Below are 13026 nucleotides of genomic sequence, written 5' to 3'. Positions count from 1 at the left end.
CTGGCGTTCAAATGTCATTTGGAGCAACTGTCATTCGGCTCAGATGCGAAGTTGGGCTGCTCCACTTGGGTTTTGATTGTAGGGTTTAACGCACCGACGCAACGCAGGGGATGAGTCGCGCCGTAGTGCAGGGTCCTCCGGATTAATGTTGACCACCTCGGGATCTTTAATGTGCGCCGAAATCTCGTACACGCGGGGGAGGTTCCTGATTGGTGGCACCAGTGGCAAGGAACCACTTCGAATGCCTGTTTGAAACACCGAAGTTTATTGAGCTCTAAAAGTTGTTCCAAGCACTGCATCAAAAAAACTGCTTCGGTTATTGTATTCACGAGGTTTCATAGTACTGCAAAACATAAAGTTTAGAGTTCTATGACCAACACTGTTTTGTCTATTGTTCCTCCAAAAATGGCTAATTATCTCTAATTATCTAGGGAAGTAATTGACCAACTGAAAAAAATAATGCCATACTTGAAATCACTGGGACAAAAGCAGCAACTCTGAAAAGTTTCACGAAGTTTACTTGAAAATTAAAAGAAGTTGTTTTAAGACCAGTGGGCCCCCTTGAGTCACGGTGGAGCCCATACATGAATAATTTCTGAAACATTGTACTTTTTTTTGTTGTCTAGTAAAGAACTTATGGGTATGTCCAACTGTTACACAGCTGCAGCCGTTACATGCATTTATGTGGTGCCGCTACACTGGTGAAACGCCCCCCAACAAAAGTTGCTGGAGATGTGAGCAGTGTAAGGTCACCTATGGTGGAATGCTGGCAAACACAAGGCCAGATCTTAAGGCTCATCCTCAAGCTAAAATACACATTTGAAACGGCACAATTTATCCTCACAGTACTGCTGCTCTGTATCAGAAACAACTCGCAAGTGCAGTCCTGTCTAACTAATTTTACCTAATTCGAACTAAACAAATTGCTTAATTTTGGTGGAATGTTTGTGTTGGGGTTGAATTACAAGATTTCGCAGAATTTTAGCGCAGTCCCCTCACCTACAGGTATTACGTCTTTCTTATCTAGCTAATCATATATACAAGCAGGTGCAATGCAAGCTAGTTAATTCAAACTTCAATAATTCGAATTTATGGATAATTCGAACTGTACTATTTGGTCCGGCCAAGTCTTCATACAAGCCTGTGCATTGAAAAGCCTGTTAATTCGAATGTGTGGGGCTTTCGCCAAGGATAATTTGAAACACATATGGGCACCACACCGGCAGTTTGGGGCCTGGCACATGGCGAGAGAAATGGCCCTGCTGCTTACGAGGATTCGTCGCCTCCGGAAAGCAGAGAAAAGCAAAGAGGGAACTTAAAGAGAACCCCCTGCAACACTTGCCATCGACTATTTGGAATGTGTTGTAAGGTAAAGTCTATTGTCCCAGCAATCTCCTCCCGCAAGAATTATGAAAATCCGTTCACTATCACCGAAACTAAGTGCGATGAGAAATCGCACATAATTGTTTTCTCTCAACTTGACCGTGGACAACGCGACGAAAGCTGTGTGCTCTCTCCCGGAGAGAGGGGCGGCTCGCGGCGTCTTCTCCGGCGGCCTTCGATATATGACAGGCCGGGGAGTTCTCGCCTTTTCTCCGAAACGTGAAGGGGTCTATTACCCGTTCGGTGCCACAAAAAGGCAGGCACGGCTGCCCGATCGCAAGCGCTCGGTCAGGCTGGTAGGGCGTTTTTGAAGCAATAAACATTTGTTGTCATGTGATCTGTCCGAAAGGGGAGTATTGAGTTTATCACTCAAACTCCACGTGCACTCATAACATAAAAGAAATGTCAAAACTGCGTACAGGTTCAGGCATAGAAGAGGTTGGTGCACAGCGCCGAGGACGGCGAATTGTCACAGGAAGTGCGAGAAATAAGCCGCGAAGCTCACCAGCGACAGCCAATGGGACAGCCATGGCCTCAGTGACGTCGTTTAGGCCATGCCAGGGGTGCATAATGAGGAGAACTCTTAGAGAGCGCGGTTGGTTTTTCCACGTCTTTCACGGCGATTTCCGCGCTCACCGCTTCACGTGCACATGTAGTATTTGGCTCAGGTATTCCTGGCAGTGTAATCTAAACGTCACGCAGGTTTACTTGCACTGCTCAAAGAGTGTTGCAGGGTCCCTTTAAATTGGGTAAGAGCTACCCCCCGGAGCAGACGTTCTGGAAGCAGTTTCTCTGCGGACTACGTTGATGTGAACTTGAGTTCAGGGTTTGGGGCATGCTCACAGACAGCACTATTTCTGAGGTCAGAAGCGTAGAACCTATCTCTGCCAGTTACCACAAGTGGGTGGCAGATGAAGCAACAGTGCGGCAACTAATGACCTGGAGGAATGCTATTCGTCTCTTCTTCAGTTTTGGCGTATGCGAGAAGGAGGCCTTCCGCTGCATTCGCTCGTTAAAGAAAACGCTAGCTTTCGCCATCAACAATAAAAAGCAGTTTTCCATGTCGGCCTTTTTTCAAGCATTCAATTGCTGACATGCTCTTACGACTCCACGATCACATTGTACTGCTTTTGTGCTTCACTTTCGTTTGTTCAAACTTTCATTAATTCCACCTCATCTGATGTCCCCTTGGAGTTCAAGTTAACGAGCTTTTACTGTAATAAATTCAACCTGACGGGCTTATGGTCGACGCAGGGAAGAGTTGAAAGCAAGTGCGTTCGTTGTTGACTGGATTGTTTACTGCGTGTGGCCACCATATGCGTGGGTAGGGTTTGAACATACGTACTACTTTCGTTCAGGATTTTGCTTCAAACATTGGGAGCACGTTTTGAGCTTGTTACAGCTGTGGAAGCCCTGATGCTGGTTTTAAGTGTGAGGCTTGTGATGGTGCAGCGGGAAGCTTGCAGAGGCTGTGGCTTTCGGCTGTCGGCTACCAGGACCGGCAGAATGGCACCCTCAGCTACCGCCTCGACTCCAAGTTGGTCTTTGTCGGCTCCGACAAGCTCTTCATCGAACAGGTATGCCATTGAATGTCCAACCAAACACGGAAGGTCCAAGATAGGAAGTCTGAAGGGTTGGCAAGAATTTGTAGCTTTGCACTGCAATAGATGAGAGTGTGAGGGGTTGGGGAGGACAGGTCTAAGGCACCTGAAACTAGGAAAAGATAAAGCTCTGGTAATCACAAAGGAACCGTAAAATTCAGCTTGCAAGGCTAGCTGGGAGACCATTGCTCGACAGAGACCTATTTGGGAAACGTGGGAAAGAGCCAGATTTTTCTGTTGGTGGGCTTGGCGAGCTTTCTTCCCGCATGGCAAAGCTTCCGGTCTCCTCCTGTGGGTAGCTTTTGGGCACTTGGTAAACCTCGTGTGCATGGGCTGCGACAGTTGAGTGGGCCCACATCTTAGCAATCTTCTACATCGCACGACTGCCCTAGCTCTATCCCATTCTTTTAAAGGCGCTTGCACTGTCTTTTCAACGAGTTTGTTTCATAATCCCCAACACTCGTTTTGCATCTTCCAACATTACTCCTGCGAGCTTCAACTTCATTTTTTAAGCGCTAAGTAAGGCCCCAAGTTCTGGCCCTGTTAGCTAGTTTTGGGACTGTGCACTGATCATTGACCAAGCTTGTAGTAGGAGAGCCAGCTTGCAGTTCATTTTAGTGTGCTTCCAGAAAGGGGCGCACGCTAAATACAGTAAAACCTTGTTACAAGAGACCCTCAAGGGACCCAAAAAATGAGTCTTTTGTAAACATGGCCCCCTGTATGCAATGTTGCTAAGATGGCAAACATATGAAAACCAACCAAACTGCTTTCATTCGAATGTCTGTTGTAACAGTGTGTCTTGTAATGAGGTTCTACTGTAGCTTTATGCACTGCATCCCTCATTTCAAATTATGGTCATCAAGGCCCTTGGTTGTGGCAGTCCTTGTGCCGCAGGTAGCACAGCCGGGTTTGTGGCCAGCGGACGCTTCTTAAAGGAGCCACGAAGGCAAAACCCAAGTTTGTGTTATTCATAAGATTTCATATTTTATAGGGTTCCCAGGGCTTGTACGAATGCAAACGATGCTTCATTCACTGAGACATTAATTAATTGAAGTTAAAATTTTGATTTTCCCGCTAAATCGTGCGTTTTCGTGGTCTGCAATGACATCACAGGGCCTTGTTTACCGTTAGTGAACCTAGATGGCGCCACCACACTGCAGCAAGCCGTTTTCTGCCTTTGGTTTGTTTGTGAACGTATTTGCACCTGGCTTGTTTTGTTCCTGGAGACAATCTTTTCGTGAAACAAAGCGGTCGCTCGACAAATACGGTCGCGTAAGGCATCGTCGTTTGCGTCAGTCGGCCAGTGTCGTCTGAGACAACCCCAAAGCCGCGCAGACCTGTGCAGCTAAACCAAGCATAGTGCGCGCAGTACCAACAGCAGTATATGCATCGGTACTTCTATGTTTACGTGTGCTTCCGTAACTTCCACTGTTTTTCCCACCATTCTTAGGGCTTTAAAAAGAATGTGCCCTAAATTTAAGCGCAAATAGCGGGTTCGGCAAGCTTATAAGCTCTGCCTAATGTGCATTTGCTTTGGCGGCCTCCGCCAATCGCAGAGCTGTCTGGTATAACGTCATAGGTTCTGTTGCGGTAAATGAGCTAGTGGGTCGCATGGCCATTGCTTTTTTTCCTAATTATGTAGCTTTATTTGCGGGTTCGGCAAGCTTATCAGCTCTGCCTAATGTGCGTTTGCTTTTGCCGGCCTCCGCCAATCGCAGAGCTGTCTGGTATGACGTCATAGGTTCTGTTGCGGTAAATGAGCTAGTGGGTCGCATGGCCATTGCCTTTTTTCCTAATTATGTAGCTTTATTTGCGGGTTCGGCAAGCTTATCAGCTCTGCCTAATGTGCGTTTGCTTTTGCCGGCCTCCGCCAATCGCAGAGCTGTCTGGTATGACATCATAGGTTCTGTTGCGGTAAATGAGCTAGTGGGTCGCATGGCCATTGCCTTTTTTCCTAATTATGTAGCTTTATTTGCGGGTTCGGCAAGCTTATCAGCTCTGCCTAATGTGCGTTTGCTTTTGCCGGCCTCCGCCAATCGCAGAGCTGTCTGGTATGACATCATAGGTTCTGTTGCGGTAAATGAGCTAGTGGGTCGCATGGCCATTGCTTTTTTTCCTAATTATGTAGCTTTATTTGCGGGTTCGGCAAGCTTATCAGCTCTGCCTAATGTGCGTTTGCTTTTGCCGGCCTCCGCCAATCGCAGAGCTGTCTGGTATGACGTCATAGGTTCTGTTGCGGTAAATGAGCTAGTGGGTCGCATGGCCATTGCCTTTTTTCCTAATTATGTAGCTTTATTTGCGGGTTCGGCAAGCTTATCAGCTCTGCCTAATGTGCGTTTGCTTTTGCCGGCCTCCGCCAATCGCAGAGCTGTCTGGTATGACATCATAGGTTCTGTTGCGGTAAATGAGCTAGTGGGTCGCATGGCCATTGCTTTTTTTCCTAATTATGTAGCTTTATTTGCGGGTTCGGCAAGCTTATCAGCTCTGCCTAATGTGCGTTTGCTTTTGCCGGCCTCCGCCAATCGCAGAGCTGTCTGGTATGACATCATAGGTTCTGTTGCGGTAAATGAGCTAGTGGGTCGCATGGCCATTGCTTTTTTTCCTAATTATGTAGCTTTATTTGCGGGTTCGGCAAGCTTATCAGCTCTGCCTAATGTGCGTTTGCTTTTGCCGGCCTCCGCCAATCGCAGAGCTGTCTGGTATGACGTCATAGGTTCTGTTGCGGTAAATGAGCTAGTGGGTCGCATGGCCATTGCCTTTTTTCCTAATTAAGTAGCTTTATTTGCGGGTTCGGCAAGCTTATCAGCTCTGCCTAATGTGCGTTTGCTTTTGCCGGCCTCCGCCAATCGCAGAGCTGTCTGGTATGACGTCATAGGTTCTGTTGCGGTAAATGAGCTAGTGGGTCGCATGGCCATTGCCTTTTTTCCTAATTATGTAGCTTTATTTGCGGGTTCGGCAAGCTTATCAGCTCTGCCTAATGTGCGTTTGCTTTTGCCGGCCTCCGCCAATCGCAGAGCTGTCTGGTATGACGTCATAGGTTCTGTTGCGGTAAATGAGCTAGTGGGTCGCATGGCCATTGCCTTTTTTCCTAATTATGTAGCTTTATTTGCGGGTTCGGCAAGCTTATCAGCTCTGCCTAATGTGCGTTTGCTTTTGCCGGCCTCCGCCAATCGCAGAGCTGTCTGGTATGACATCATAGGTTCTGTTGCGGTAAATGAGCTAGTGGGTCGCATGGCCATTGCTTTTTTTCCTAATTATGTAGCTTTATTTGCGGGTTCGGCAAGCTTATCAGCTCTGCCTAATGTGCGTTTGCTTTTGCCAGCCTCCGCCAATCGCAGAGCTGTCTGGTATGACATCATAGGTTCTGTTGCGGTAAATGAGCTAGTGGGTCGCATGGCCATTGCTTTTTTTCCTAATTATGTAGCTTTATTTGCGGGTTCGGCAAGCTTATCAGCTCTGCCTAATGTGCGTTTGCTTTTGCCGGCCTCCGCCAATCGCAGAGCTGTCTGGTATAACATCATAGGTTCTGTTGCGGTAAATGAGCTAGTGGGTCGCATGGCCATTGCCTTTTTTCCTAATTATGTAGCTTTATTTGCGGGTTCGGCAAGCTTATCAGCTCTGCCTAATGTGCGTTTGCTTTTGCCGGCCTCCGCCAATCGCAGAGCTGTCTGGTATGACATCATAGGTTCTGTTGCGGTAAATGAGCTAGTGGGTCGCATGGCCATTGCCTTTTTTCCTAATTATGTAGCTTTATTTGCGGGTTCGGCAAGCTTATCAGCTCTGCCTAATGTGCGTTTGCTTTTGCCGGCCTCCGCCAATCGCAGAGCTGTCTGGTATGACGTCATAGGTTCTGTTGCGGTAAATGAGCTAGTGGGTCGCATGGCCATTGCCTTTTTTCCTAATTATGTAGCTTTATTTGCGGGTTCGGCAAGCTTATCAGCTCTGCCTAATGTGCGTTTGCTTTTGCCGGCCTCCGCCAATCGCAGAGCTGTCTGGTATGACATCATAGGTTCTGTTGCGGTAAATGAGCTAGTGGGTCGCATGGCCATTGCTTTTTTTCCTAATTATGTAGCTTTATTTGCGGGTTCGGCAAGCTTATCAGCTCTGCCTAATGTGCGTTTGCTTTTGCCGGCCTCCGCCAATCGCAGAGCTGTCTGGTATGACATCATAGGTTCTGTTGCGGTAAATGAGCTAGTGGGTCGCATGGCCATTGCCTTTTTTCCTAATTATGTAGCTTTATTTGCGGGTTCGGCAAGCTTATCAGCTCTGCCTAATGTGCGCTTGCTTTTGCCGGCCTCCGCCAATCGCAGAGCTGTCTGGTATGACATCATAGGTTCTGTTGCGGTAAATGAGCTAGTGGGTCGCATGGCCATTGCTTTTTTTCCTAATTATGTAGCTTTATTTGCGGGTTCGGCAAGCTTATCAGCTCTGCCTAATGTGCGTTTGCTTTTGCCGGCCTCCGCCAATCGCAGAGCTGTCTGGTATGACATCATAGGTTCTGTTGCGGTAAATGAGCTAGTGGGTCGCATGGCCATTGCTTTTTTTCCTAATTATGTAGCTTTATTTGCGGGTTCGGCAAGCTTATCAGCTCTGCCTAATGTGCGTTTGCTTTTGCCGGCCTCCGCCAATCGCAGAGCTGTCTGGTATGACGTCATAGGTTCTGTTGCGGTAAATGAGCTAGTGGGTCGCATGGCCATTGCTTTTTTTCCTAATTATGTAGCTTTATTTGCGGGTTCGGCAAGCTTATCAGCTCTGCCTAATGTGCGTTTGCTTTTGCCGGCCTCCGCCAATCGCAGAGCTGTCTAGTATGACATCATAGGTTCTGTTGCGGTAAATGAGCTAGTGGGTCGCATGGCCATTGCTTTTTTTCCTAATTATGTAGCTTTATTTGCGGGTTCGGCAAGCTTATCAGCTCTGCCTAATGTGCGTTTGCTTTTGCCGGCCTCCGCCAATCGCAGAGCTGTCTGGTATGACGTCATAGGTTCTGTTGCGGTAAATGAGCTAGTGGGTCGCATGGCCATTGCTTTTTTTCCTAATTATGTAGCTTTATTTGCGGGTTCGGCAAGCTTATCAGCTCTGCCTAATGTGCGTTTGCTTTTGCCGGCCTCCGCCAATCGCAGAGCTGTCTGGTATGACATCATAGGTTCTGTTGCGGTAAATGAGCTAGTGGGTCGCATGGCCATTGCCTTTTTTCCTAATTATGTAGCTTTATTTGCGGGTTCGGCAAGTTTATCAGCTCTGCCTAATGTGCGTTTGCTTTTGCCGGCCTCCGCCAATCGCAGAGCTGTCTGGTATGACATCATAGGTTCTGTTGCGGTAAATGAGCTAGTGGGTCGCATGGCCATTGCTTTTTTTCCTAATTATGTAGCTTTATTTGCGGGTTCGGCAAGCTTATCAGCTCTGCCTAATGTGCGTTTGCTTTTGCCGGCCTCCGCCAATCGCAGAGCTGTCTGGTATGACATCATAGGTTCTGTTGCGGTAAATGAGCTAGTGGGTCGCATGGCCATTGCTTTTTTTCCTAATTATGTAGCTTTATTTGCGGGTTCGGCAAGCTTATCAGCTCTGCCTAATGTGCGTTTGCTTTTGCCGGCCTCCGCCAATCGCAGAGCTGTCTGGTATGACATCATAGGTTCTGTTGCGGTAAATGAGCTAGTGGGTCGCAGGGCCATTGCTTTTTTTCCTAATTATGTAGCTTTATTTGCGGGTTCGGCAAGCTTATCAGCTCTGCCTAATGTGCGTTTGCTTTTGCCGGCCTCCGCCAATCGCAGAGCTGTCTGGTATGACATCATAGGTTCTGTTGCGGTAAATGAGCTAGTGGGTCGCATGGCCATTGCCTTTTTTCCTAATTATGTAGCTTTATTTGCGGGTTCGGCAAGCTTATCAGCTCTGCCTAATGTGCGTTTGCTTTTGCCGGCCTCCGCCAATCGCAGAGCTGTCTGGTATGACATCATAGGTTCTGTTGTGGTAAATGAGCTAGTGGGTCGCATGGCCATTGCTTTTTTTCCTAATTATGTAGCTTTATTTGCGGGTTCGGCAAGCTTATCAGCTCTGCCTAATGTGCGTTTGCTTTTGCCGGCCTCCGCCAATCGCAGAGCTGTCTGGTATGACATCATAGGTTCTGTTGCGGTAAATGAGCTAGTGGGTCGCATGGCCATTGCTTTTTTTCCTAATTATGTAGCTTTATTTGCGGGTTCGGCAAGCTTATCAGCTCTGCCTAATGTGCGTTTGCTTTTGCCGGCCTCCGCCAATCGCAGAGCTGTCTGGTATGACATCATAGGTTCTGTTGTGGTAAATGAGCTAGTGGGTCGCATGGCTATTGCTTTTTTTCCTAATTATGTAGCTTTATTTGCGGGTTCGGCAAGCTTATCAGCTCTGCCTAATGTGCGTTTGCTTTTGCCGGCCTCCGCCAATCGCAGAGCTGTCTGGTATGACATCATAGGTTCTGTTGCGGTAAATGAGCTAGTGGGTCGCATGGCCATTGCGTTTTTTCCTAATTATGTAGCTTTATTTGCGGGTTCGGCAAGCTTATCAGCTCTGCCTAATGTGCGTTTGCTTTTGCCGGCCTCCGCCAATCGCAGAGCTGTCTGGTATGACGTCATAGGTTCTGTTGCGGTAAATGAGCTAGTGGGTCGCATGGCCATTGCCTTTTTTCCTAATTATGTAGCTTTATTTGCGGGTTCGGCAAGCTTATCAGCTCTGCCTAATGTGCGTTTGCTTTTGCCGGCCTCCGCCAATCGCAGAGCTGTCTGGTATGACATCATAGGTTCTGTTGCGGTAAATGAGCTAGTGGGTCGCATGGCCATTGCTTTTTTTCCTAATTATGTAGCTTTATTTGCGGGTTCGGCAAGCTTATCAGCTCTGCCTAATGTGCGTTTGCTTTTGCCGGCCTCCGCCAATCGCAGAGCTGTCTGGTATGACGTCATAGGTTCTGTTGCGGTAAATGAGCTAGTGGGTCGCATGGCCATTGCCTTTTTTCCTAATTATGTAGCTTTATTTGCGGGTTCGGCAAGCTTATCAGCTCTGCCTAATGTGCGTTTGCTTTTGCCGGCCTCCGCCAATCGCAGTGCTGTCTGGTATGACATCATAGGTTCTGTTGCGGTAAATGAGCTAGTGGGTCGCAGGGCCATTGCTTTTTTTCCTAATTATGTAGCTTTATTTGCGGGTTCGGCAAGCTTATCAGCTCTGCCTAATGTGGGTTTGCTTTTGCCGGCCTCCGCCAATCGTAGAGCTGTCTGGTATGACATCATAGGTTCTGTTGCGGTAAATGAGCTAGTGGGTCGCATGGCCATTGCTTTTTTTCCTAATGATGTAGCTTTATTTGCGGGTTCGGCAAGCTTATCAGCTCTGCCTAATGTGCGTTTACTTTTGCCGGCCTCCGCCAATCGCAGAGCTGTCTGGTATGACATCATAGGTTCTGTTGCGGTAAATGAGCTAGTGGGTCGCATGGCCATTGCCTTTTTTCCTAATTATGTAGCTTTATTTGCGGGTTCGGCAAGCTTATCAGCTCTGCCTAATGTGCGTTTGCTTTTGCCGGCCTCCGCCAATCGCAGAGCTGTCTGGTATGACATCATAGGTTCTGTTGCGGTAAATGAGCTAGTGGGTCGCATGGCCATTGCTTTTTTTCCTAATTATGTAGCTTTATTTGCGGGTTCGGCAAGCTTATCAGCTCTGCCTAATGTGCGTTTGCTTTTGCCGGCCTCCGCCAATCGCAGAGCTGTCTGGTATGACATCATAGGTTCTGTTGCGGTAAATGAGCTAGTGGGTCGCATGGCCATTGCTTTTTTTCCTAATTATGTAGCTTTATTTGCGGGTTCGGCAAGCTTATCAGCTCTGCCTAATGTGCGTTTGCTTTTGCCGGCCTCCGCCAATCGCAGAGCTGTCTGGTATGACATCATAGGTTCTGTTGCGGTAAATGAGCTAGTGGGTCGCATGGCCATTGCTTTTTTTCCTAATTATGTAGCTTTATTTGCAGGTTCGGCAAGCTTATCAGCTCTGCCTAATGTGCGTTTGCTTTTGCCGGCCTCCGCCAATCGCAGAGCTGTCTGGTATGACATCATAGGTTCTGTTGCGGTAAATGAGCTAGTGGGTCGCATGGCCATTGCCTTTTTTCCTAATTATGTAGCTTTATTTGCGGGTTCGGCAAGCTTATCAGCTCTGCCTAATGTGCGTTTGCTTTTGCCGGCCTCCACCAATCGCAGAGCTGTCTGGTATGACATCATAGGTTCTGTTGCGGTAAATGAGCTAGTGGGTCGCATGGCCATTGCTTTTTTTCCTAATTATGTAGCTTTATTTGCGGGTTCGGCAAGCTTATCAGCTCTGCCTAATGTGCGTTTGCTTTTGCCGGCCTCCGCCAATCGCAGAGCTGTCTGGTATGACGTCATAGGTTCTGTTGCGGTAAATGAGCTAGTGGGTCGCATGGCCATTGCTTTTTTTCCTAATTATGTAGCTTTATTTGCGGGTTCGGCAAGCTTATCAGCTCTGCCTAATGTGCGTTTGCTTTTGCCGGCCTCCGCCAATGGCAGAGCTGTCTGGTATGACATCATAGGTTCTGTTGCGGTAAATGAGCTAGTGGGTCGCATGGCCATTGCTTTTTTTCCTAATTATGTAGCTTTATTTGCGGGTTCGGCAAGCTTATCAGCTCTGCCTAATGTGCGTTTGCTTTTGCCGGCCTCCGCCAATCGCAGAGCTGTCTGGTATGACGTCATAGGTTCTGTTGCGGTAAATGAGCTAGTGGGTCGCATGGCCATTGCTTTTTTTCCTAATTATGTAGCTTTATTTGCGGGTTCGGCAAGCTTGTCAGCTCTGCCTAATGTGCGTTTGCTTTTGCCGGCCTCCGCCAATCGCAGAGCTGTCTGGTATGACATCATAGGTTCTGTTGCGGTAAATGAGCTAGTGGGTCGCATGGCCATTGCTTTTTTTTCCTAATTATGTAGCTTTATTTGCGGGTTCGGCAAGCTTATCAGTTCTGCCTAATGTGCGTTTGCTTTTGCCGGCCTCCGCCAATCGCAGAGCTGTCTGGTATGACATCATAGGTTCTGTTGCGGTAAATGAGCTAGTGGGTCGCATGGCCATTGCTTTTTTCCTAATTATGTAGCTTTATTTGCGGGTTTGGCAAGCTTATCAGCTCTGCCTAATGTGCGTTTGCTTTTGCCGGCCTCCGCCAATCGCAGAGCTGTCTGGTATGACATCATAGGTTCTGTTGCGGTAAATGAGCTAGTGGGTCGCATGGCCATTGCTTTTTTTCCTAATTATGTAGCTTTATTTGCGGGTTCGGCAAGCTTATCAGTTCTGCCTAATGTGCGTTTGCTTTTGCCGGCCTCCGCCAATCGCAGAGCTGTCTGGTATGACGTCATAGGTTCTGTTGCGGTAAATGAGCTAGTGGGTCGCATGGCCATTGCCTTTTTTCCTAATTATGTAGCTTTATTTGCGGGTTCGGCAAGCTTATCAGCTCTGCCTAATGTGCGTTTGCTTTTGCCGGCCTCCGCCAATCGCAGAGCTGTCTGGTATGACATCATAGGTTCTGTTGCGGTAAATGAGCTAGTGGGTCGCATGGCCATTGCTTTTTTTCCTAATTATGTAGCTTTATTTGCGGGTTCGGCAAGCTTATCAGTTCTGCCTAATGTGCGTTTGCTTTTGCCGGCCTCCGCCAATCGCAGAGCTGTCTGGTATGACGTCATAGGTTCTGTTGCGGTAAATGAGCTAGTGGGTCGCATGGCCATTGCTTTTTTTCCTAATTATGTAGCTTTATTTGCGGGTTCGGCAAGCTTATCAGCTCTGCCTAATGTGCGTTTGCTTTTGCCGGCCTCCGCCAATCGCAGAGCTGTCTGGTATGACATCATAGGTTCTGTTGCGGTAAATGAGCTAGTGGGTCGCATGGCCATTGCTTTTTTTCCTAATTATGTAGCTTTATTTGCGGGTTCGGCAAGCTTATCAGCTCTGCCTAATGTGCGTTTGCTTTTGCCGGCCTCCGCCAATCGCAGAGCTGTCTGGTATGACATCATAGGTTCTGTTGCGGTAAATGAGCTAGTGTTTCGCATGTCCA

At 47.9% G+C, this 13026-nt stretch overlaps 1 protein-coding gene across 1 annotated transcript in view; it reads left to right on the top strand.

Moving 5' to 3' along the window:
• Positions 1 to 13026, top strand: part of LOC144165788 (trafficking protein particle complex subunit 9-like) — a 94704-nt gene that overhangs the window by 77277 nt on the left and 4401 nt on the right. Inside the window, exon 23 of the mRNA XM_077695562.1 lies at positions 2836 to 2960. Coding sequence (XP_077551688.1) covers positions 2836 to 2960 — 125 coding nt within the window. The remainder of the gene's footprint in view (positions 1 to 2835; positions 2961 to 13026) is intronic.

Source organism: Haemaphysalis longicornis, unplaced genomic scaffold (genome assembly GCF_048455015.1).
Source record: "Haemaphysalis longicornis isolate Haplotype H1 unplaced genomic scaffold, Haemaphysalis longicornis Haplotype H1 scaffold_15, whole genome shotgun sequence".
Classification (NCBI taxonomy): Eukaryota; Metazoa; Arthropoda; class Arachnida; order Ixodida; family Ixodidae; genus Haemaphysalis; species Haemaphysalis longicornis.
The sequence above is the reverse complement of the archived record's forward strand: the minus strand, read 5'-3'. Positions and strand labels throughout refer to the sequence as shown.